At 41.3% G+C, this 24,462-nt stretch overlaps 1 protein-coding gene across 1 annotated transcript; it reads left to right on the plus strand.

Moving 5' to 3' along the window:
• The first annotated feature begins 1,053 nt into the window (after positions 1 to 1,053).
• On the plus strand, positions 1,054 to 23,758 carry cgnb (cingulin b). Its single transcript, XM_069176584.1, has 20 exons — positions 1,054 to 1,218; positions 6,601 to 7,763; positions 7,864 to 7,958; positions 8,067 to 8,136; positions 12,227 to 12,324; positions 12,493 to 12,625; positions 12,852 to 13,064; positions 15,122 to 15,270; positions 16,450 to 16,570; positions 16,878 to 17,090; positions 17,317 to 17,415; positions 18,355 to 18,612; positions 18,720 to 18,890; positions 19,654 to 19,815; positions 20,001 to 20,090; positions 20,217 to 20,300; positions 20,441 to 20,559; positions 20,921 to 21,029; positions 21,996 to 22,159; positions 22,417 to 23,758. The coding sequence occupies exons 2-20, from the start codon at positions 6,630 to 6,632 to the stop codon at positions 22,547 to 22,549; spliced, it is 3,615 nt and encodes a 1,204-aa protein (XP_069032685.1). The 5' UTR covers positions 1,054 to 1,218; positions 6,601 to 6,629; the 3' UTR covers positions 22,550 to 23,758.
• Positions 23,759 to 24,462: the final 704 nt, after the last annotated feature.

Genomic DNA, 24,462 nt, shown 5'->3' on the forward strand with positions numbered 1-24,462 from the left:
AACATAACAGAATTTGACATTCATTTTAGGGAAGTTTACTTGAATTATTTTGCCCCTAATTAGAACCAATTAGTACACAACTCTTTTTCAGTAAAGCAAAAAATTATTAGATTATTTGGATGTTAACAATAACACTCATTGTCAAAGACTTTGTCCCATACAAAAAAGTATCTCTTCTGTATTTTTCCATGTTGAATCCAAAATCGTTTGCAGAATTTCCCCTTCGTGTTTTATTATCCTCAGCTGCACTTGGAAAAGCTGTGACAAGGAAAATGGAAACTGCCACTGAACACTAAACAGAGATCTCCGTGAGGCCTAATATAGGTGAAAGTCACACACGTGTACACTTTAGAAGTAAATTACATATTTCCAGTGTCAGCAGCCTTATTTATGAAGATGTAATAGACGCTGGCATTTAAAGAACAGTTTTGAATGCACCGTAAAAATTACTATAAGGTCCTATTTTAGTTTGTGGGACTAAAAAAAGGTTAAAATGGTTTTGCCCAGGGTCATTTATGAGTCTTTACAAAGTGAAAACATCCTTGCATTGCATTTCATGTATTTAAGGAAGTTCACTCGGACACATGAATGATCCCTCCATTTATTGAAACAGATGCTGTGCACTTTGATAGGCTTTTTGGTGGCTGATGATGAGAGGTAAAGTAAAAATATGAATAATGTTGCTTTAAAAAAAAAAAAAAAAGTACTGAGTACCTATCAGGTACCCTAAAAGTAAGGATTTTAAACCGCAAACATTTTAATAGAGTGGTTTCAGAGGCTACAGTGCAACAATAGACTACATTTCAGTGTGAACCGACTGGAATAGCCTTGTCAATACTTCATTAGTTCACTATTTCTCCTGACCTGCGTTGGTATTGGACAGCCCAACACCCAAATCACAGCTGAAATGGGTCACACTCGTTGTATTGTATTAACCCCCGTGTGCAGAGATGAAACTGAGCCCGCTGCAGGCGCCGCCTCTCCGGGAGCCTCCCACCAATCAAGTCGGTGCTGAGGCGGGACGATGACTATCCGATGCGCTGGCAACAGGTTGCACTGGGAACGGGGGAAATTTCCCGATGTCCTCAGTTCATTGAGTAACATCTCATCCCACCGACGCTGTCAGCCACAGAGCTGCTGCCGTTGCTGCTGAGAGGACTGACACATGCCGGACCCCTGACTCAGGAGGACATCTCGGCGTTTGGATCATCTTTGCAGGTGCGGTAGAAGTATCTTGGTCTGAATATTTGCACAGCTGCTGCCAGTTTTGTTGCGTGTTTACTTTAGTGTGGAAGTGGGCAAAGTGTGAGCGTTTTGCTGAGCGGGCATTTTCCAACATTTTGAATGAGCGGAGATGGACACCTGTGGCTTTGTGATTGGATTTGGCAGCCGTCTTCTCGCGCTCAGCTCTTCCTGCACACGACAATGACCAACAACAAACCTCGGGCACAAGCCTTTTGTTGTTCGCTGTCACAGGTTTGGATGCGGCTCTTGGTGTGTGTGTGTGTGTGTGTGTGTGTGTGTGTGTGTACACGTACTCTGCTGCTGCGTATAATTGGATCAGACTGCGCTGCGTAAAGAGGATATGAGGGGGTTATTGTAACAGGTAAAGGCTTCAAATAGGAAGCTTGTCGTTGGGAGGCTTGTTTATCTTGTTGCTCCGCTCGTGGTCCCAGTGGCTCGTGTAAACAACCCGGTGGTTTCGACGCTCACCGATACTGACTGACCGGATAGGTGGGTGTGACGCAATGAATCCAGGAGCCGACAGGTGCTTAAGGGTTGCTCTGTTTAATGGTTTCTCTAGTCGATCTAAAGCATTTCACATACTCGTATGTATTTGGAAGTTGTTTTATTTATGTTACGAGTCAAACTCTGCAAATAATCTCCAGTCTGGTAAGGTAAAACAACACAGGCTTTGTATTGGTTAGATGTAAGTAAGATAAGCCCCTTGAAAGCCCCTTATATCCTCACCAACATTAGAGTGTACTCCTGATATCGTGCTGTTTTCTTTTACATTTAAGATAAATTGCTCCAGAAATAGTACTGACCTAAAATTCACGCTTGGGGCCACACTTCAAGCTCACTTTGAGGTGTTTGGGTAAACATGTACCTCTTAATGAGGGACTGGCATTACCATGTTGTTGCTATTTTAGACAAGATAACCTGCCCCTACTTCACCCACACGGCCCTCAATGCTGGTAACCAGGAGAGTTTGCCTGCTGGGGTTATTCTGCTGTAGAAAATATGGTGATTTTTGGTATCGGAAAGGACCGGGTGTGTTAATTACCTTATTCATGATCATCTATTTGCTTTTAGTGTAATCACATGGTGATATGTATGGTGGGTGATTTTTACCAAAATTGTCCATTACAAAGAAATATTTAAAACCTAACAAAAGTAGTTAATCAAGGTTTTGTTTTACATGCATCAAGCACAGTTTGTTACAGTGAACATCTCACACTTTCATTTGGACTGTAACCAATGATTATTTTCATTATCAATTATTCAAGTAATGTTTTTTCCGTTTACCAAGCAAAATGTCAGAAAATAATGAAAACACATTTTGATATATCTAACCAACTCTACAAAGCACAATGATTTTAAATTAACAATTAAATAGAGATCAATTGAAAATGTTATATCACAGAAACTTTACAGCCATTTACTGTTTGGAGTTTTTGCTTGAAGATGACTTAAAATAATAATATGAACTATCAGAACTGTGCTCAGTTAGTCCTCTATTTGATTAATCAGCTGATTGTTTCACTCATAATATATTTAGATAATAGATTGCAATCACATCACTGAGCCTTAGTAAGACAGTATCTCCTCTTCTTGCTCAGAGATACCTAGGGGCAAGAGAAACCGTGGGAAAAAAGTTTAAGATCAAACGCGCATTAACAAGCAGAGTGTGTATGAGCCGAGTCGGAGGAAAACGAAAAGTGCCTGCTGGATAAGGAAAAAGGGACGAGTGATGGCTGATGAGCCAGTCTAGTGACATTCCTGTCTCTGTTGACACAGCCATTCCTTGTGACAAGTGAGAGAGACAGAGCACGAGGAGGACCAGTTGTCATTAAACAGTGCTCAGCTACCAAACGTGTACAACAACTGAGCCTCTGTTGAAGTCTATTCATCCAAGGAGCATATTTACACCTGGGAGCTTTTAGCGTGATCAGCAGCTGAGAGCCGAGCACCTCGGCAGCACTAAGACAGAGAAACATATTGGGCTTCTTTTTTTTTTTTTTTTTTTTTTTTTTTTTTTTTTTAAACCATTACATATTATCTAACATAGGTCAGGGAGAGGTAATTTTTAACCTTCAGATCATTGTTTTAATGCACAACATGGTCTGCCAGCCTGGTTATCTTAGGATGCATTTATTTTGCACTGTATTTCTGGTCTCCAGTTTTATAGTCTTTTAATTAGTCTCCTCACTTTTTATTTACTGCCTATGTGGACAATTTTCCGCGTGTGTAGGCTTTACAGTCGATGCTGCCCTAGTTCTCAGTTTCCTCTTAATCTGTCCTTATTATACAAATGCAAACCACGCGCAATGCTGAAAGGGAACGTCTGGAATCCTAAGAATGTTTTCAGGAAAGACAAAGTCTGACTTCGATCCACTAATCTAACCCCACTGCTGGTCGAGGTGCCGCGTGTTACACTATAACCAGCAGTCAGTTAGTGCCTGTTATGTTATCTCACATTCCTGTTCGAGTCACATCTGTGAGCGCTGCAGGTATGGACCAATGAAGCAGCCCTTGAGTTGAAGGACGATCGTGAGATCTGTGAAGCGAAAAATCAACAGAGCATAAATTAAATGACCAACTTGTGCAAGAGAAGAAACACTTCCTTTTATATGATAATGCGAAAGTAGTAACAGAGGTGGCTTAACTTGATTCCGAATAGTAGTGTCTCGCCTCTTGCAGAGATGCTAAAGGAGCCGTGCTTGTTAGATCAACTGCTCTCAGATGGGGAATCTACAGCAGGTGTGTGTGTGTGCACCCGTGCATGTGTGTGTATGTGCATATGTTTGAGCGTGTGTGTGTGTGTGTGTGTGTGTGTGTGTGTGTGTGTGTGTGTGTGTATGTGTGTGTGTCTCTGCCCAGCTCAAAGTAAACAGTCTACGCCTGAGTGACTCTCCTCTGAAGTTTGGTGGCTGGGGAGACTGGCAGCAGCAGAGAGGGAGAGACGAGGCCCATTCCTGACATAGCCCCTAGTGTTTAATGCTCCACAGAGCCTGAACAATGGGAGGAGTATTCACCTTCTCATGCTGTTCGTCCCTAAGCTCACTTTTTCAGCATATGAGGTGGACATGCTTGGGTTCTACTACTGTAATTATTTATTTAATTATTACGTATTTAACTATGATTTAAATTGGATCTGCAAACCAAATATGCATCTGCTTGATACTCAATCAGTTAATCCTTCCTCAGTCTAACTGCTCACAATGTCGACCACTGTTTGCTTCCAGTTTCCAATCACAAGACGAGACAGGTTTTTTTACAGCTGTGTTTACTGTTGCCACGGCGATAAACGTTACGCAACTTTGAGGGAGTTGTAGCTTTAATGCACAGCACGGTTCAAGTCATCCTATTAACCCAAACCATTATTTTTCCCTAATCCTAACTAAGTCGTTCTGAACCCAATCAGGAACACTAATTTATGAAACACTCCTGTGGGTCGTATACAACAACCAATGTGGTCGCATGGAGGACTCGTTGTAAAATACCAGCTTCTCAAATGCGAGTCTATGGTGGTTTTATTTGTCAGACATTCATTTGGGTTTGAATTGATTCATGGACTTCAGTGAATCATTGTGGGCATTTATTTTACAATTTCTGACATTTTACAAGCTAAAAAAAATGGGCAGAACAACTGACAATTAAAAAAAATAAATGTCAGAGGTTCTCCAGTGATTTAGTATTGCACCTCTATGAAACTGGAAGGCTCTCAAAGACAAAACTGAAAAAAAGGAACCTGAGATGCCCTGACCTTTAGTCCCAGTATTTTTCAAGCACTTTTCAAACTCTAAAATGCACCATCCTACATTTCCCATAATGCAACAAATACCGTCCCTTTGTTTGACCCTCCATGCCAGGTGCTGTGAATGCTCACACCTTTCGATCTTCATGTCCCCATTTTGTAACGCAGAATATCTTTTATCCATTTTTAATCTCTAAAACTACAGTGAGGTAACCCTGGTGACATCATCCGGATTATTATTATTATTGTCCGATTTTAGAAAGATTCTTCATACACAGAGAAAATATGACTCAACTCTTGTACTCCACATGACGTCACGTCTAAAATGGGTAGAATTCCCCTTTAGCACAATATTGAAAGTTAAGGTGTCAGTAAAGCCCCGCACAAACTGAGCTCATTCACTATACACCTGTACAGATCATTATTCCTGTGTTTTCCCAATATTAATGTCAAAAAAGATTTTTAGATGCCCTCTAACCTCTACCCAGCCGCTTGAAAACATAAATCTGAATGACCCAATGTTCCTTTTTGCAGCTCGTCTTCCCTCAATAATGTTCGAATGAGAGCATGTAAATAAGAGGAGGTGGGTGAGAGGACGATGTTAGCCAAGCTGACATCAATCATGGACAACCCGTCTCCCTACTCCATGAGACTGTAGGAGCTTTAAGCAGCTCCTTCAGTGGCAGACTGCTGCACCCTCAGTGCGGGAAGGAGCGCTACCGCGGCTCGTTTGTTCCGACGGCTGTCAGACTTTTCAACACTAGCCTTAAATAACATTGCACCGTGCTTCATTTCATAGCACCTGACACTTTTCCTCTTTTTCCACTCATCCCAAGCCGTATTTATTCATTTTATTTTAATATTTTATTTGGGTTTTTTTGTATATATATTTATATATAGTTTGTGTGTGTGCGTGTGTATTTATTTATTCACTGCTCTTATTTTTTCCTAAAATAATAATTTTGTATATATCTGACTTTATGTATGCGTATTTGTAAATTTTTTTCTTGTTGTGTGCACCTTTTTTGTATTTTTTTTGTGTTTCTTTGCTGCTGTAACAACTGCATTTCCCCCTCTGTGGGATTAATAAAGTCCAATTCTAAGTCGAAGAGGCAACAACTGATTTTTCTGGGGTTAGGTGTCTCTATTATACAAGCTATACTGCTGTGTTTTTCCTTCCTTCTCTACACACCCTCTGGAAAAAAGTGGGCCTCGACCTGTACAAAGAGCTTCTTACTACCCCACTGATATATTTGGCATGACATGAATACAATGCATTCTGGTTGAGAAGTAATTAAAACTGTCGGGCAGCAAGAGAGGATGACAGCTTCATCAAGATAAACCAGCAGTCTGAAATTTAAGCCAAGTCAGAGTGACTCCACCTGGGAAGAAGTAGGTTGAGTTTACACAAAAGAAGACGACAAGAAGAAAAGTAGTATTTGTCAACAGGCCAGTGTTGAGGGCACAATAAGGATTGGATATTCTACAAATCCAGAATGTGGAATAGAAAAATGGTGTTAGCAGCTGGACTTCAATGTTTGTGTATTTCATGCTTCTGTAACATGCGTCACTGAATCACCCGATTTGCATCTCTGCTGTTTTCCCTCCTTGTTGCTCAGGCTGCTCGTACAGAAACCAGGAAGTGAACATGAGCACTCTCTCCACCGACAAGAAGCCGCTCGTGGATTATGGTGTTCAGATCCGCTTCATCAAAGACCTCCACGACACAGCCGGAGGTTATCCTGATAAATCCAGAGGAAGCAGCAGTGCGACTCCTCCTTCCAACAAATATGGTGTGGCCGTGCGTGTTCAGGGGATCTCTGGACAACCGTACGTGGTCCTGAAAGATGGAGAGAAGGGGGACTCGTATGGAGTTCAACTAAACACTCCCACCCCCGGCTCGGGGCCACCTTCACCGTACAACAGCCTCCCCAAACTCAACAAAGAACCAGAAGAATTCACAAACCCCTATAGCCCCGGTGGAAGCACATCACGCTCCCCTGTTTCTCCAGCAGAGGATGAGGACGGGGAAATTTTCGGGAGCCCCCTTAAAAGACCTCCAGGGGACGGTCAAGCAGGAACACAAGGGGAGGAAGAAGGTGGAGCTGCCAAAGAAAGACAGGCAGAGAGGTCGAAAGCTGAACCCCAACTCAAAGCAACAGTCAGTGAAACAGATAAAAATAAAGATCGGACTAGTGAGGAGGAGTATAACGAAGCAGGACTAAAACCTGTCAAATTGAACGCTGTGGGACCCAGAGCGGTTCAGCAGGCTGGCTCGGGCTTCACTGGCTCTTTGGGGAGGTACAGTGGGAAGAAACGGAGTACAGATTCCTCTTCACAATCATTCCCACAACCTCAGGCATCAACGGACAAGGAGCCTGCCCCAGCAATCGACACCAACTCCCTGGCTCCCATAAACAAGCTCATCAGCAAGTTCAACAGTGGAGCGCCTGGCAGCGCCCCGCAGGCCAGAGGCCGCTCTGGGGCGAGGCAGCGGCTCAGGTTTGATGAGCGCAGGAGGTCCAGAAGTCTTGATGCGCCAAAAGATGTTCCACCAGAAGTTTCCCTTTCCCCTCCTGTTTCTCCAACTCTTAATCCCTACGCTGCTCCTCGCTCTACCTCCTCCAATTCGTTGACGTCATCTGCTCCATCAAGTGGTAACCTGGGAAAGAGCCCCGCATCTGTTGCCAAGGTGACAGCCCTCGAGGCCACTAAGATGAGCTTCAAGTCCTCGGAGAAGTTTGTTGCCAAGGACATGCCTCCAGCTGTAGCAAAAAAGCCTGTAAGTACCAGTGACTGAGAGCTTATGAGCTTTAAGCAACGATTAGGTCGTCTCTTTGTTTTGTGTCTGTTTTAATAGCTTCCTCGCTCTGTCTTTGAAGGAGATACTTCCAAAGAGTCCGAGTCAAAGCCAAGTGGTCACCAATGGGGAAGCGGTTCAAGCCAAGCAAGCAATTTTCAACGTCCTCCAAAACGGGCAAGTGAAACTACAAGCATGTTATAGCCTATTAAATAGATAAGTGTCGCAGTGATATGGATGCATTTCTTTCCAAATGTAATTTTCTTTTAAATGTTTCCCCATCAGCAACGGTGGAAGTGAAGGATCCCTCAAAAAGACGGCCAACGTCACCTATGAAACATCCGGCAGTTTAAAGGTAGCCTACGACAAAGCCCGTGTTTTCTTCCCACATGCGGTAAATGATTTGGTGCCACGTTGGCTCATTTACATGTACGTACACATATGAGCTTTTCTTATTGATTAGGAAAAATAGCGTGAGTACAAATTTTGCATTTGTGTAAACAAAAAAATGTTTAACTAAACCAGAACAGAAATAATTTAAAAACAAAAATCCATCCCCAATCTTGTGAACCGTGTGCATGACAAATAATGTCAAAGTTTTGGTTGCTAACTTTTTTGTCGCTTCCAAACATGTTCCAAACATGACGTGGATGAAACCTCTCGAGTTGACACACACTAATAACTTTTTGAAGATTTTGTGGAGACCTGTTGATGGATTTTAAATGATATCAAGTTTAAGTCAGTTGTGTTGAATTTTAGCTGCGGTTTTTTTTTTTTTTTTTTTTTTTAGTCGAATAAACAGACTGTTGTCTGCTTTCGCCCACTGTTATAGAAAAGTTTGACATTTGGAGAAATATGCTTGTTTGCTTTCATGCCGAGAGCTGCATGGAAAGACTGATGCCTCTCTCCTATCTATATGATAAATAGTTAGCTAGTTAGCTTAGCATGAAGAGTGGAAACACAGGGGAACAGCTGACCGTAAAATCCACTATCCAGCACCTCCAAAGCTTCCTAATTATTACATTAAATCCGATTTAAGGCGTAAGAATAAGGCAATTTATTATCATTGTAAAAAAAAGACAACGAAATTGAGTAGGCAACTCATCAGTCAATTCAGCAGCAATGAACAAGGTAAAAGATGTATTTAAAAAATAAATAAAAAAAAAATCTTTTTTTTTCTTTCTTTTTTTTTTTTTTACAATTTTCATCTACTTCTCATCTACTCCTCTGCAAGCAAACAAGTGTATTATGTATTCAATTTGTTGCACAACCTGTACAGCAGCTTGCTAATGAAGTAGAATCAGTCCCACAGTTTAATTGTAATAATAAGATCATTAAAAAAGAGCTACTGAGTACAGCATAGTTTTAATGCCTAATTTCTCTCTAACATGATTGTTTATGTCACCTCAGTGGAACTCGCATCAAAAGTACTCGTATACAATATGTTGTTTTTGTTTTGCAGCCATCTAACCTTCACTTCACAGAAGGTTTGTCAAGACGTACACAGATGTATTTTACTCTTTGTAAAATACAAAGGGTAAAAATAGAGACAGTCCAATTAGCTTTTGGTGCAGGCTCAGCATGTTGGTCCGTGTTTGACAATAGTGGTGTCGTTTTCTTATTAGGACAGTTCTTGCAATGACGCTAACAGATGGTTAGCAGCCTGTCCTCTTTTCTGAGGATATGAGGTTTCTGTTTCATTCACTCTGTCTCAGAGGATCCTCCTTTTGGCAAGCCAAAACAAATTTGAAAATTAAGGAGCACGCTAACTTTTCCGTTTCCTTCAGTTTTGGTGCCACATTTGCTCCTTTGTGCTCCTGTGACACCTTATTGAAATAGATTATGCCACCGTTATGAGAACACACACACACCCTCCTTTTAAATTTGCAACCTTTTGCATTAATCTACATCCAGAAGTTAGTCCTTTGTGTTCTCACCTTCTCATATTACATGCTCTTGATTATGTATGATCCCTTGTTATGTACTTCTCACTGTGTTTGCAACCATGGTTGCCTGTAAATTATTTGCCCGTCTTGTCTCTTGGCAACGAAGCACCTGCAGAGGAAGGCTCAGAGTGTTGAGGGCGCAGTCATTGAGAGCCATCAATAATTGAGATGGAGTGGAACCCTGCACCGGCTGGGGGTTGGCTTGCCGGATGGGGCTGATCCTCCTCTCAGGGGTCCTGTTGTACAAAACCTCCCTGTTTGTTACGACGATTACCGCGCTGTCCACTTAAGTAGATTTAGTGCTGCATTTCTCTTACCGGCAGTCATCTCGGTATTGCTCTTCAGAGGCAAACCCCTGGATGAAGGGTTTCACTTTACACCGGGCTTTTTTTGTTGTTGTATTTTTTTGCCCGGGGCTGTTTCTTCTCCAGCTCCGTCTCTAAACCAAAATATTGCTTTCGTCTGTTTAAAACCAAAACATACGATCAGTCAGATGAAAGAGTGTTGCTCAACCAAAGACTTTTTTGGGGTGTTTGTGGCACAACCAATGTCCAGATTAATATACTGCCCTTTGAGGCATGTTGACTTCCAAGTGAAATGTGAAGCACAGTTCACGTTCCCTCAGCACCACTCATGTCTGTGGCTCTGTAAGTGCTCGTGGTGTGTTTTGACTGGTTCACTGCAGTGTTGCTTGTTAACGTGTATCAAAGGGAGAGTGATGGGGTGAATACACTGACAGGCGCTTTGCGCCCCGCTTAATTGAGGATCAGATGCTGATGTGTTGAGTTACCTGGGTCTGAGACAGTTGATTTGAGCTTATTTGTATGGAGAGTAATCCCTGATGGTTCTTTATTGTTCAAAACAACCAAGTTTACATGTCTGTGACCTATTAATCCAAGGGCTGATGAGCATTTTTCCAAGGGTTCCCATTCATTGAATCAGTGTGAACAACTGTGCTATAAAATATCCAACCCAGTATCTAGCCAAAGCGTCTAATAAAGTATGGTGCCTTAGGTTTAGGCACCAAAAACACGTGGTTACATTCAGGAAAAGATCGGGGTTTTGGATTAAATCAGTATTGTTATGTATGTACGTTATGTAAGTTAAATGTATTACGTTATGTCAGAAACTTACTTGCGTTACTTAAATCAAATCAATTTTGACTTTGGCTTTTTCGCAGACTCAATAGTTCATAGTGGACTTGACGGTGCATTACACACTTTGGCATGATAGCCGGCTGTGCCTGGCTCTTGGATAAAAAAAATCTGAAGTGCACGATTGCGCACATAAAAACTTGTGTGGCACATTTTGCCAAGAAACATCCAGTCATCAAGCTTAATCTGACACATTTACGCATGAATGAATGATATTATTACAACTGGCAAATTTATAATGCAGGTCGTTAAAGTTACAGTTAAGTTATTGCAGTAAGTTACATTGAGGATATGAAAAAAATTGAAAGTACAGAACCGGGGGAAAAAAAAAACATCTCAGGAAACTGTTTTTTATTTCTCTTTGCAACTCTTTTCTTTTAAGAGGGATAAAAAGGGTCAAATTATCCAGTTTTTAATGCCCCAAAAAATATATAAAAATGTTGATGAAATTCTCTGCTTCACTATTCTTTTAACTCTCATGACCCCTCAGGTTTATTTACCCCTGAACAAACACTGGACCAGATTTTTATCACAAGACCAGCTATGACTTCTAATTGTTATTTAACTGACAACTAATGTATTTAGCACAACAGGGGAGTCTCTTTTATTGTACATATATAATATATATATTAGGATACGGCTGATGCAATTCACACAAAGTGCTGAAAAGCTTGCCAGTACTTATTCCCAGTTATGTTATCTTCTGTTAATTATCTCTTTCTGAGGACAGAGAGAAACTGAAATGTCCCAGAATGGGATTATCTACAAATTGTCCTGCGGGGGACGAGAAGAAAGTGAAACAAATCTGTACAAAATATATCTTCATCCATCGATGATAAGTAACAGAAATGTGAGGTCCCCCGGAGGAGCAGAACCATCCGTGATCCTCGCTTTCTTTCTCTTTTCTGTCAGTGTGTGCGTCCCTGTAATGAGTATGTAGGAGGATAAGAGAGGTTTCATGGGCAGGCTGCGCTTATACCTCCTTTTCACGGAGAGGGAAACTTTCTGAGCGGCGGAGTGGTGTGGGCGACGAACTAGCTGTGCTCCCCTGCAGTCTGTCAGAGGCAGTTGTTTATATGGGGGGATCATCTTTTTTGACGATGTCTGAGCGCACTGGCAGGCCTTGTTCTCCCAAAGATTTTTTTTTTGACTGTCAGAAACTAGGGCAAGAAATCCAAGCCAATCCTTTTCTTTAAAGGTTGTAGCTGATACAGAGCGCATAATGCATTTGCGAGGTCGACAGCAGCACTCTGCGGCGATATTTCCAGTCCTCCTCTTTGTCCTTTTTCTCTGTGTCTCACTCTCGATCTCCTCAACACTTTCTGTGTGTTTGTATCTTGTACAGAAGTCAGGATCTGACGGAAGCCTCAAAAACGGAAACCTTGAGGAACTTCATGACCAACTCAGACGCTGCAAGAAAGAATTGCAGCAGGCCCATGATGAGTAAGAACGCGTGTTGTTTTGCATCTAGTGTGTGCACTTAACAGTCAACAATAAGCTTCCAGTTGTTGCTCTTTTTGGGATTGTTTCACTATAGCTTGATAGATCGGCTTAAAAGGGGTGTTGAAATATTCATAACGTGTGTGTGTGTGTGTGTGTGTGTGTGTGTAGACTGGCTGAGGAGCGAATGGCCACAGAAGGAGCAGAGTCTCGTCTGCGCCTGCAGGAAGATCAGCTGGCCGAGCTTCAGGAAGACTTGAGGCGGGTTTCAGAAAACTCACCGCACTCAGACTCACTGCTGACGGTGTGGACACTGCACAGTAGACCTTTTTAATGGCAGACATTTTGACTTGTCACAGTAAGAAAACACAAGAGTATTAATGGTGGCTCAGTTCTATTTAGTGTCCCAATAAGCCATGAAAATGAACCAGCGTGCAGAAAAGCAGGACCTCCTCTAAGTGGAATCATGAATACACCTGTGCTTTTCCTGCTGCCTTTACATTTATTTATCTGTACCTGCTTCTCTGCAGGATGTGAGGACTCTACAGGCCCAGCTGGCCGAGGCCGCCATGCTACGTCAGCGCCAAGAGGAGACGCTACACCAGCGTGAGCGGGAGCTGACGGCCCTGAAGGGGGTGCTGAAGGAGGAGCTGGAGAGCCACGACAGGGAGACGGAGGATCTGAGGGAGCAGTACAGCCAGGACATGGACAACCTGAGAAGAACCATGGAGCAGTTCACACAGGTGGATGACACTGTTCTTTGAGTTTTATACTTGGAGTCAGTCACACAGAACTTTACTTTGTTTGAACTCAAATTTCCTGATGTAAAGTGCAGCATTGGTTCACTGAACAAAAAAATATATTTTTGTAATTATCAATCTCTGGTTGTCAGTATTTGAAAGTTCAGGCTTATGCCATTAGGCAAAAATGATTAATAAACATTGAATGTACTGCAGCAGTGACAAATCCTAAGAGATTTTTTTTTTTTCATCTGTCTTTTCCATTAGGGGCCCAATAGTGCACAACAAGAATATTAATGAGTAAAAGTAGAAGAAAATCTGTCACTTAAATGAATACTCAAGTTGTTTGATGCGAGTTCTGTGATCTCCGCATAATTATCAGCTTCCTTACAAATACCTCTGAATTCTAAATACTGTCACCAACTCCATGATTTCAGATGCATTTTTTTCCAGTTAGTCGGAGCAGGATGACTGTTCCTGACCTACAAACCCCAAAAATTAGATTTTATTTGGGAAACTGAAACTAAGGGCGCTTTCACACCCACCTTGTTCAATCTGGAACTTTGGACTTTTTCTGTTTGGTCAGAACCAAAGCAGGTGTGAAGGGTACCCTGGACCACTGTTCAAACCAAAGGTTATTGGTCATGATCAAACTGAACCATGGTTCGGATCATTTGTGGTGTGAAAACACTTTCAGGATAGTTTAGACTTTCAGACCAATTACAGAAGATTTAGGACATTTTTTTTTTTTTTTTTTTTTTTTTAACAAAGTCAGTGGCAGAATTTCTTTCATTTATTAATAAAGATCTTGTGCTTCAGAGAGTCGTATTGACAGGTGCTTTAGGCCAAACTTTGAAACAACGAAAAACAAATACTCAGTAAAAGTGGACGGCTTTTCTCTCTTTACGGTTGTGGTTAAAATAGGAGATCGTGTCTGTTTTGTTTTCAGTTTTTGATATTTATGTCAGCCTTAAGCATAAACTTTCTCATACACGCAAATATTAATGTTTTCCAGGTGACTTTCCCTCATTATATTGTTTCAGTGTGACACTAAGATCACAGGATAATTAACCAGGAAGGATTAATCGCTTGTTTTAGAAAACCTGCAATGCAGCAATCCCAATGACTATTTCTCAATTTCCGATCACTGAAAAGACTTTCTGTTGTTGTTACATCACAGTCTGCTAATGCACTCTTAAGATAGAACCAGTCTTTACAGATCCTCTCTTTGTACAGGTCTAGCGGGAGAACAGTCAGGTTATACCTGTCAGGCAGTTTGTGTCCTAAATGAGTAATTAAGGTGATTTTAACTTGTATTTTGATGTTGCATCTGCCTATTATACATCTAGGCTTTGTCTTGTCATTCTGTTTAATGTGTCAGTATGCAGTCAGTGTTCAAACTGTGAGTCAGGATGATGTCAGGCTAAGCCCACTGTGCAGAGTTAGAAAAGAGAATATCACTACTTGTGATCACAATGTAAAACTTTTTCCAGTTGGATTTCTGTTGCAAAGTTTCTGTTTCCTCCAGTGAACTATTTTTGGAGTAGTGTAGGATGTGGCGTAGAGGAAATTTGAAGAATCTATGTATATACAGGAATAGATCATTATGCAGATTTTGGAAACCATAACAGCAGTGTCAGGAAAAAAGTAACATGCAGCCAGAGAGCAGGAAATAAGCAGACAGACTGGCAGCTGCTTTTGATGATGGGAGTTTATTTGGCAGTAGGTGGATTAAAGTAGCTGAAGCTCTACTAACGACTAACGACTGTACCGTGCTTTATCTTATTTATTTGATATTTTACAGTGTTGTTTCCTATGTAGATGTATTTTTTTTAGAGGTGAAATGCATCCTGATGAAGGCATAAGCTGAAAGATCTGTTTTTGCCTGTTCCCTCGGGCTGAATATTTGCCTGTAAAAGAAACTGAATTAAAAGAAGATGTGATAGATTTGGGCGTATGAACGTCTTTTGAATCGCTGCGCTTTTACATGTCACAATGATAAGAAGGGTAGTAGAATATAAGGAATAAACACATTTTTTAACACTGACTCCATGCATCAGTCCCAGGAGGAGATCGAGGAGGAGAGAGAGCGGGTTAATGCCTCCATGTTGACGCTGGAGGAGGAGCTGGAGAGCTGCAGAGATCATGGGGAGCAGTGGAAGACAGAGCTGGAGGCCACCACACAGGAGCTGCAAAACACCAAGGAGGAGTTAGTAAATCCTTTGTTGTTTTTCACCATGTAGAAATGGAGGCCAGATGACCCAAAGAAATATCAGAATAAACACATTTGTGAGCCTCTTCAGTCAGGACAAATTTGAATGTTCTTCTGTCACCAAAAAACAAGTATTTCATATTTTGCCTTTATTCATTTTGGGACTTTCTGTATAGCTCAGAAGCCTCTCGAGGTTGTATTTATCATTTGTAAGCTTGGAATACACAAACTGCACCTTTTTCAATGTCAAAGATGTCCTAAAGGAGTCATACCGCCTTCCCAAACAAACATACGCAAAAGCAGCAGGGCAACTGTATGTCTTAAAACAGGCTTGTGTTCACAGCTACTTCTCGTTGCTTTGAATTGGCTGTCATAACACATTTCAGCCGCGGTCAAGCATCAAACACACTCTGTCTTATTTGATATTTTAACAGTCGGGAGGATTAGTTCAAAGAATCTAAACTGCTCATTGAAAAGTTTATAATGTACTCTGAAACAGATGCTGTCTTGTCCTGTAATATTATTATTTCTCCTGAGTTATTTTTAATGCATGCACTCTTTTCACTTGACTTTTCATGTGGCAGGAACGGAAAGCACTCCAGCAGTCGAATGTGAGAGAGAAAAATTAGCACTGCTCTTGTTTGATTTGAGTAGATTTAGACCGGTTTTAATCAGAGTTTGAGATTCGTGCTGTGAAATTCACCTGAAAGAGCTCCTATCAGAGTGGATTTTGTATCTGATGATATCTGTTTTGATCATTAGATCAGTGAACCTGTACTAACTGTAATCTAGTGATGATAAACCCAATTGTGTCATTCTTGATTGTTTTTTTTTAATTTCCCTTATGACCAATCAATTTTCTTTTTAAACCATCCCTCTTTCCTGATGAAATTTTCTTTCTCTTGAATGAATAAGTGAGTGATACATCTCAGTTTTAGGCACAGTCTGACAATCAGAATTTTTGTGCTTGAAAAAAAGCTTTGGATGTGGTGATGTAGAGCAGCAGCTACACTCCTTGTGGTGTGCTTGTTTGGTGTTGCATTTACTGGAGCTATGTACACACGTATGTGTGCACACGTGTATTTCTTATGGCCTGTGTGTTTGCATGTATAGACTTTAAAGAAGGATTTTTTTTTTCCCACTGTGGCTTCTTTAAGATCTACTTTCTTTCCCCAGACTGCTGAAATCTCATTCAGAGAAGGATGAAATTGAGGGCACGCTGAAGGACCTTCAGGATTCACTGCTCGCCATGAAGAAACAAATGGCTGCGTCTGACGATAACCACTCTTTAGCAGAGGTAATTCACATGTCGGGCATGAGGCAGAGCAAAGATTATGCCTACTGTGTGGGTGAAATGCAGAGGCTCATCTCCTTTTGTTTTACAGTATGTTGTAGCTCTTTTTTTTTTTTCTTTTTTTTTTAATCTCTCGGAGCTGTTCTGTGGTTGTGTTTTTTTTTTTGGCTGAGGTTTAGAGTCATAAAATTTTCCTGCATACAAAAATACTTACACTCAAATGTCCCCTACTCGTATTAACATATTGTTATGCACCCTGGCAAATTCCTTTTACTCACACATCATTCATCTCTGATTACTTAATCCCAAGGAGCTTCAGCGTTGCCATGACGATCTGAAGCGGACTCGCGCCAATCTGGACAAACAAAAGGGTGAGCTAGACGAGAAAATCGAGGCACTTCAAGCCCTGAAGAAGGCGAGTGGAGAGAAAGAGGCTGAACTTCAGTCAGAGATCGGCAAGTTGAAGGAGCAATTGCAGAAAGACAAGGCTGAGCTGGAAAAGGCGCTCGACAAGGCAAAGGAGGTAAAGCATCTAGATTCTATAGAAAACAAGTGACTTAGATGATATAAACAATTTTAAAAGACAAAAGGAACACATTTAGTGTTATTTGTTTATTTGAATAAACAAGAAATTAGAGTTTCTGTGTACATTAATCTTAAAAATTACAGAAAAGTGCAGCTCGTAAAAACAGTTTGTAATATGAATTTAATCTTTCCCTCTCTTCTCTCTGTCCTAATCCTCTTTACAGTCATCAGTTGGGTCGACAGGAAAGACTGTAGTGGACCACAGCACCAACCTGGAGCTGCAGGAAGCAAACACTCGCCTCAGAGAGAGGCTGGCCCGTATGGTACTGCACCAAAAAAATTTAATAAATAAAAGACTTCACAGTACACAGCTGTGTACACATGTATGCAAAATTATGTAAACACACATACTGTACAAGAACAAAAGAAGAAATGTCCTCCCACACAGACGCTATTTTCAACCGAGAGATGTGAAGTAAATTACATTCAAAGAAAAACTCCCAACATGCAAGCTCAGAAAATAATCCCGCCAGGATAAATTTGCATAAAATGTGCATTGTGCTCCATGTGGATTGGAACAGCAGGGTATTACAGCTGTTAAAAGGGCCATAATCTTGTTACTTTTGATGTGAAATGGTCATGTGAGGAGAGTAGTCTTACACAAATCTGTGCAAAACCAAGTATGCAGTGGTTGTGATAATGAAGACTGAAGTACAGAGTTCTTGTTATAATTTTGTTTAAATAAGAAAAGACTTGGAGCTCTTTATTATTTGCCATATTCCCTATTTTCCAGTTGTTAGAAAAATTACTCAGAGGCTAGGTTCAAAATCAAACATATTGGACATTTATTCTTGCAAGAAGGAGCAAATACATGTACACTCAAAGAAGGATGCCCATCATTGCTCAACGTCACTCCTCCGTGGGGCAGCTTTTGTACAGTGTGACAAACAATTGACAGTCACCCACATTCCCTTTGTATCTGCTTTCATATGGTAATACTGAGTTGGTTGTAGGTCACAAGATAAGGACACAGGGGAGTCGTAAATTAGATGCTGAAAGTAAAACAAAAGAAACTTTCAGGAGCCACTTGCAAATAAGATGAGAAACTTTCCGGAGCTACTTGAAAATAAGATGAAACAATCTTATTTTCTTTCCATCACCAGTGCAACCACATAGAAAAAGGGGTTGCTCTTCATTAAATATTGCTCTATTTTATTAAATGTGATTATTATTATTATTATTTTTATTTTCTTATTCTCTAGACAAGGCTTCACTCCAGCATACCCCAGAGCTTGGAGGTGGAGGAGGCGGTGGAAGCTCTGGAGGATGAGAACCGCTCCCTGAAGACTCAGCTGGAGGAGGGCAAGAGAGGAGCCATCCGCCTGAGCAAGGAGAGGGACGAGCTGACCCGGCGGCTGGAGGAAAGAGACCTGGAGAGGGAGGTGCTGAGGAGGGGCAAAAGCGACCTGGAGGAGCAGAAGAGGCTGCTGGACCGAGCCCTGGAGAAGATTAATAAAGAGGTGTGATGGTGTAACACCGGCTTCAGGGTTAGATGAACATCCCAAGTTTGCTGATACAGATGTTGTCGTTACCTCCATGTCTCACTTTCTTTCTGTTCCACCCTCAGATGGAGATGATGATGGGAGATTCTCGTCAGTCAGTGGCCGCCCTGCAAACACAGCTCGACGACTACAGGGAGCGCTCGAGGAAGGACCTGATGGAGGCGCATCGCAACAGTAAAGACAGGCTGGCTGAGCTGCAGAGAGCTCAGAGCAACCTGAAGGCCCAGCAAGAAGAGGTGAGGGGAAATGGGATGGAAAATAAATGGGAGAAGTGAAGGAAAAAAAGTTAAGTGTTCAGGGTCGAACCCAGAACTTTTCAAATATTAAGTTTAATATTTGTGTCCTAAATATTTTTTTCGTTAAATACTACAGTGGATCATTCCATCAATTAACTATTAGTTTTGCTTTTCTTTAATTTTTAAAAGCAATTTAAAGGTATTATTTACCTTTTTCAGACACTTTTCTTTGGCAGTTAGCTCTGGATGATAATCTGTCTGCTGGTTGTACGGCAGTTGTACGGAAATATTTCAACGACTATAGATTGGATTGTCATGAAATTTTATACAGACATTCAAGGTTTATTCAAGAACAGTGAATCCCTATGATCCCGGTGATTGGCTGACTTTCCCTCTAGTGCCATCATCTGGTAAAACTTAATTCATTTATGACTGAAGACCTGCAAAATAAAACCTGAGTCATTCCCATCAGCGTCAGCTATACTTTATTTTTAGTGCTGATTAGCAGACGTTAGCTTGCAAACACACTAAACTGAGATGGTGCTAACGTAGTACCTGCTATAAAAGTTGTTGAAACTACAAATTGAAAATGTTTATTTCACAGTATGTAAATTCTTCGCAGTGCAGCAGGGTTATAAAAAGCATGCGTGCCTATCTATGTCTAAGGTAAACTTAGGAGAATTACGAAGGAAGGAAATGTATGAAAATGGGTGGATTTCACATTTAATGTCCCAAATAGCAAAACCCTGCGTCCTTTTCCCAGGTTTCCCGCCTGAAGAAGGAGCTGCTGGCGTGCAGCGAGGAGAGAGACGGCGCCCAGCTGGAGAGAGACCTGCTCAACAACCGTCTCAAACACTTGGAGAGCGAACTGGAAGCGGAGAAGAGCACGCACACTGACCGCAGCCGGGAGATCAGAGGCCTTGAGGTGAGGCTTCAATGTCAAAGGTCATGGACCTGGGGAAACTAAGATGGGTGGTAGTTAATGAGGGATACAGTGATGTGTCAGCAAATGGAGTTAAAGACTAAGATATGGTCAGGGAGTCATGCTTTTAAGTGCAGACCGTTTGACAAGAAATGGAAACATGTTACACCATGTATCTATGTTCACAGGATAAAATTAAAACGCTGGAGATCGAGCTGGACGAGGAGAGGAGTAGTGTGGAGCTCCTGAACGATCGCATCAACCGAAGCAGAGATCAGGTGCAGCCTAAAGATATTTGAATGCGCATGCAAATAAGAAGCCACATTTCTTTGTAAAGCATATCTGATAAGTTTACTCACTCTGCCTGCTCCTATTTTTTCCTCCATCTCGTGTTCTCCTCTCAGGTGGACCAGCTTCGTTCAGAGCTGATGCAGGAGCGTTCAGCGAGACATGACCTGGAAATGGACAAGAGTGCACTTGAGAGACAGGTACACACACAACACACACACACACACACACACACACACACACACACACACACACACACACACACACACACACACACAGAGAGAGATATTTGAAAACAATCTGTGGTTTTGTTAAAGTCACGCGACCGCTCTCCTTGCAGGTGAAGGAATTAAAGTCCCGTGTGGCAGACGTGGAGGGACAGAGTCGACCCACAGCTGGACTCACCCTGCTGGAAAACAAAATTCAGGAGTTGGAGGAAAGACTACGCAGTGAAGAGAGGTACGACTGAACACACACGATGGGTACAAAAATAAAACTCTCCAGCTGAATATGGAGTCCTACTTTTTGGAGACTATTTTAACGAGTGTAAGTAACTGAACAGTATCCCCAGTTATGGTAAATTTACTGTACAAAGCTTTGTTTTTGTAAAGCATTTCATATATGCACAACAACAACCCTGCGTCTACTATACCGTATGCATGCTAACTCAGAACAACAATGGATCCTGTAAGGTCCCAGGAACTCCGAAAACACCTGGGAAGAAAAAAAAAAAAAATGACACAACATACCCAATAAAAGTGTAAAGCTTACTGTGTCATTGTGTTCTTATATTGTGTGAATTCTGGATTTCTCCATCTAGAGAGAAGGCCAGTATCCAGGCCTCTCAGAGACGAATGGAGAGAAAGCTGAAGGAGCTGAATGCCACATTAGACCAGGAGAGAAGCCAGCACGTGGAACAGAGGGATCAGGTGAATATCATGATCTGCATGCACATTACCTTCAGTGTTTGCTGGGTAAATAATTATACTCAAACAGGATTTAACCATTTAAAGAAATAAGTTTGGCATATTGGGAAATACTATTCGCTTTCTTGCTCTTAGCTACATGAGGACGTGAAAACCACTCTTATAGTGTTTACACTAATTATGAAGTTGGAGTAAAACAGCTGGTTAGTTTGGCACAAAGACTGGAAAAGGTTTGAAAACAGCTAGTCAGCATAAAACCACCTGTACACCGCATGACTTCAAATGACAAAGATATAACACTGTATTTTAATCAGTGACCTGTAGGGGTGCCAGTGGGTGAATTTTATTGGAGCCAGACTACTTGTTCCCCTCTGTTTTCAGTGTTTGCACTAAGCTGACCTAAAACTTAAAATGTTGCAGGTTTTAGCTTGATATTTAGCTGATATGCAAGTGGTATTGATAGTTTCGTCCAATGCTTACAAATAAGAGTATTTTTAAAAATGTTAAACTATTCTTTTAATGTTAAACATGTTAAATGTACTATTCCAGTCTGAAGTGTTAAATACTTTTCTATAGTAGTCTTAGGTTTCCTGACTCTTGACTTTGTACTGATTTACCTGCTCGGTGCAATTTTAATAGTGTAGTAAGAATAATCAATAGATAAAGCCTGCTGTTTAATCATTAAACATAGTTCAAACTGTAGTTAGTTGCTTCTTTACATGAGACTAATCTCGTCTGTCCTTTCCTAACCCAAACCCAACCTCACTCGGTCACCAGGACACTCCCTGACCTCCCACCTCCCTGTCGTCTTTCTGCTGCCTCAGCATTTGTAACCGTAGTGCCTCCCACTAGAAACCCGCACACCCATCAAACCGGTGCCGTTAACCCCGCTGCCCCGCTCTGCACGTCCTCACCTGTGACCTCCTCTGTTCCCCCTCTAACCCCCGTCCTGTCCCTCTCCGTCCCCAGCTGTCTCTGCGTGTGAAGGCTCTGAAGCGTCAGGTGGACGAGAGCGAGGGGGAGGTGGAGCGCTTGGAAGGAGTCCGCCGGAAGGTTCTCAGGGACTTGGAGGAGCAGCAGGAGCTCCAGGAAGCTCTGCACGCCAAAGTCACAGTGCTGGAGACTGAACTAAAGTAGGTCTTGAGTTACTGCCCCAACACTGTGAAATAATGTTGATTTCTTTTTTTACGCCGTTCAGTCGCACATACGATGCAAGATGACGTGTGGAGAAATCCTAAACCATATCACTACCATGTGTCCTCTTTACACTAGGTGGCACTCTGTTGTAACTAGCCGGACACATGGCTGTGTTCAGTGAGCTGCAGTGTACAAAAGTATGAAAGAAGTGAGTCAGTGTAATTGGATTTTTCTCTCGCTTGCTTTCTCTCAGGCGGAAGTCCCAGCAGAGTCATCGCACAGCTCTGGGCTCCTCCACTTTAAGCTCTGAGGAGGAGGACGGTTTCTATGACGGCAACATCACCTCCATCCTGAGCGAGAGTCACCTACAGACCTCCAACTGCTAGATGAAGATGACAACAACAATAAAAAAAAAAAAAAAGACCTACATATATATATAGAGAGAGAGAGAGAGAGCGAGAGAGAGAGAGAGAGAAAAAAAAAACTTGTTAAATTTTTTCCAGAGAAAAGCACTCGGGACATTACGGCCTCACTTATGACAAGAACTCGGTTGCTATTCCATACAAAGTTGCCTGGCAGTTTTTTCTTGGTGTTATTTTTTTAGCTGCACAGCCCAACAGAGACCGGTTGTCAGGATAATTATCTGTGATTATGACTCCTTCATTTTTGTCACGTTTTATCTGTCTTGAGATCTTTTTCTTTCTCTGTTTAGTTGAAGAGAAGTGTTATAGTTTCTGCAGGGCTCTTTGCTGTGTGTTTATCGTATCGAGAACATTAACTGTACACTGCTGTGGTAGCACATCACTGTGGCATGGTTTATACAGTAGATTCCACATCACCTCTAAACCAAAAAACAAGTTACACATTGTTCTAATAGTTACAGTCTTCATATGTGTGTTTGCCTGAGCATGATAAGTTACATCTGTCGGTGTTGTTAGCAGCTCCAAGAGTTTTTTTTGTGCCTTGAAAGTGATGTAATGCATTTTTTTTTTTCTACCTTTTGAACGTGATAATAATTGGCCATTTAAACTGAGCCTATATTTTTACACTGTATTAGTTGTGCATACCAGTTGATCAAGACAATCAAACATACGTACAGTAGCACTGTGTCTCCTCAGAGATGAAACTTCTTTGTGTAACATTTTTCTACTTCCCCCACCACATTTCTCATGTGCTTTGATATATCGAGACATTCCAAGCTTGAGTCATGTGCATGTCTTCACTCGAATGCCTTAAAAATTAGCTTTATTTTCTCTTCATGTCGTCGCCGCATGTTTTCTGTTTATAATAATGATTTCAATAGTATTTCATATGCTTGCCTGTGCTTGCAGCTTCCTCTGCATTTCTCCTTGCTGCACCTGGTCGTTATGAATGTTGATTTTCATCTTCCGATGACATTTTGATTAAACACGCCTCATTGAAAATGTGGATCAAGGTAATTAAAACTAAGGCCACTGTTAAATTGACAATGTCTTTATGAAGCTGCTGGTAACTTTTGTCGTGCGGTGCAGAGTTTTGTTAGCCTCTAAAAAAAAATGACAGAAATTGGAAACAAATTTTGGACTTTGTGTACAAATAAAAAGAGGAATATTGTATTTTTTTCCTAATTTCCTACTTATTTTTATCACTTAATATAATATTGTGCATTTGATCTGTTTTGGGGACATTTCAACAATTTATTTTAAACAATATTCCGAAGTTATTGCTAGTGGCGGTAGTTTGTCATACTATCCCTCCACTGTAGCACAACAGGGTAACAGTATCACAGGAAATGGAAAGGGAGAAAATGTTGTACTAAAAGGACTGTAAGTGTGGCAGATATCCACTTGACTCAACAAATTCACACTGTTGAGGTCTGATAAAAGCTTCACATAACATTATGAATGTATTTTTGCAGGAAGCGAGGACTGTGGATTTTGACCTCATCACAGAAAACCGTTCCAAAATACATAATACTATCTGATTTGTGTTTTAATACACGCTTGAAAAATTTTGAACCTTTTACCCTTAACACTGGGTTGCCACATTATCCATTCATGAGTAATTTCTGCCATGCCGAGAGCCAATATAGAAAGAGGTGACTGATTTTGATGTTATAATTGCATAAATTTGTTTAAAAATGAACACTCAAAAGTTACACTCATATAATATTTTATCAAAGCCCTTGTCCATGCCCCCTAAAAGGAGGTCAGAGGTCAAGGCGACCAACAGAGCAGCACACAAGTTGTAGTATTTCAGTAATTCACGAGAAGACGTTCATGAAAGGTGGCTTTTTGAAACTGTAAACCACTGCCTCCTT

This window comes from Embiotoca jacksoni, unplaced genomic scaffold, assembly GCF_022577435.1.
Source record: "Embiotoca jacksoni isolate LCO1_2020_lvr unplaced genomic scaffold, fEmbJac1.0.p SCAF_7, whole genome shotgun sequence".
Classification (NCBI taxonomy): domain Eukaryota; kingdom Metazoa; phylum Chordata; class Actinopteri; family Embiotocidae; genus Embiotoca; species Embiotoca jacksoni.

What these genes read in the sequence shown, in the direction of transcription:
- cgnb (XM_069176584.1), top strand. Translation starts at nt 6,630, where the DNA reads ATGAGCACTCTCTCCACCGACAAGAAGCCGCTCGTGGATTATGGTGTT. An exon ending in CAGCTGTAGCAAAAAAGCCT is followed by an intron (nt 7,764 to 7,863) that starts GTAAGTACCAGT and finishes CTGTCTTTGAAG; the next exon opens with GAGATACTTCCAAAGAGTCC. An exon ending in TTGCAGCAGGCCCATGATGA is followed by an intron (nt 12,325 to 12,492) that starts GTAAGAACGCGT and finishes GTGTGTGTGTAG; the next exon opens with ACTGGCTGAGGAGCGAATGG.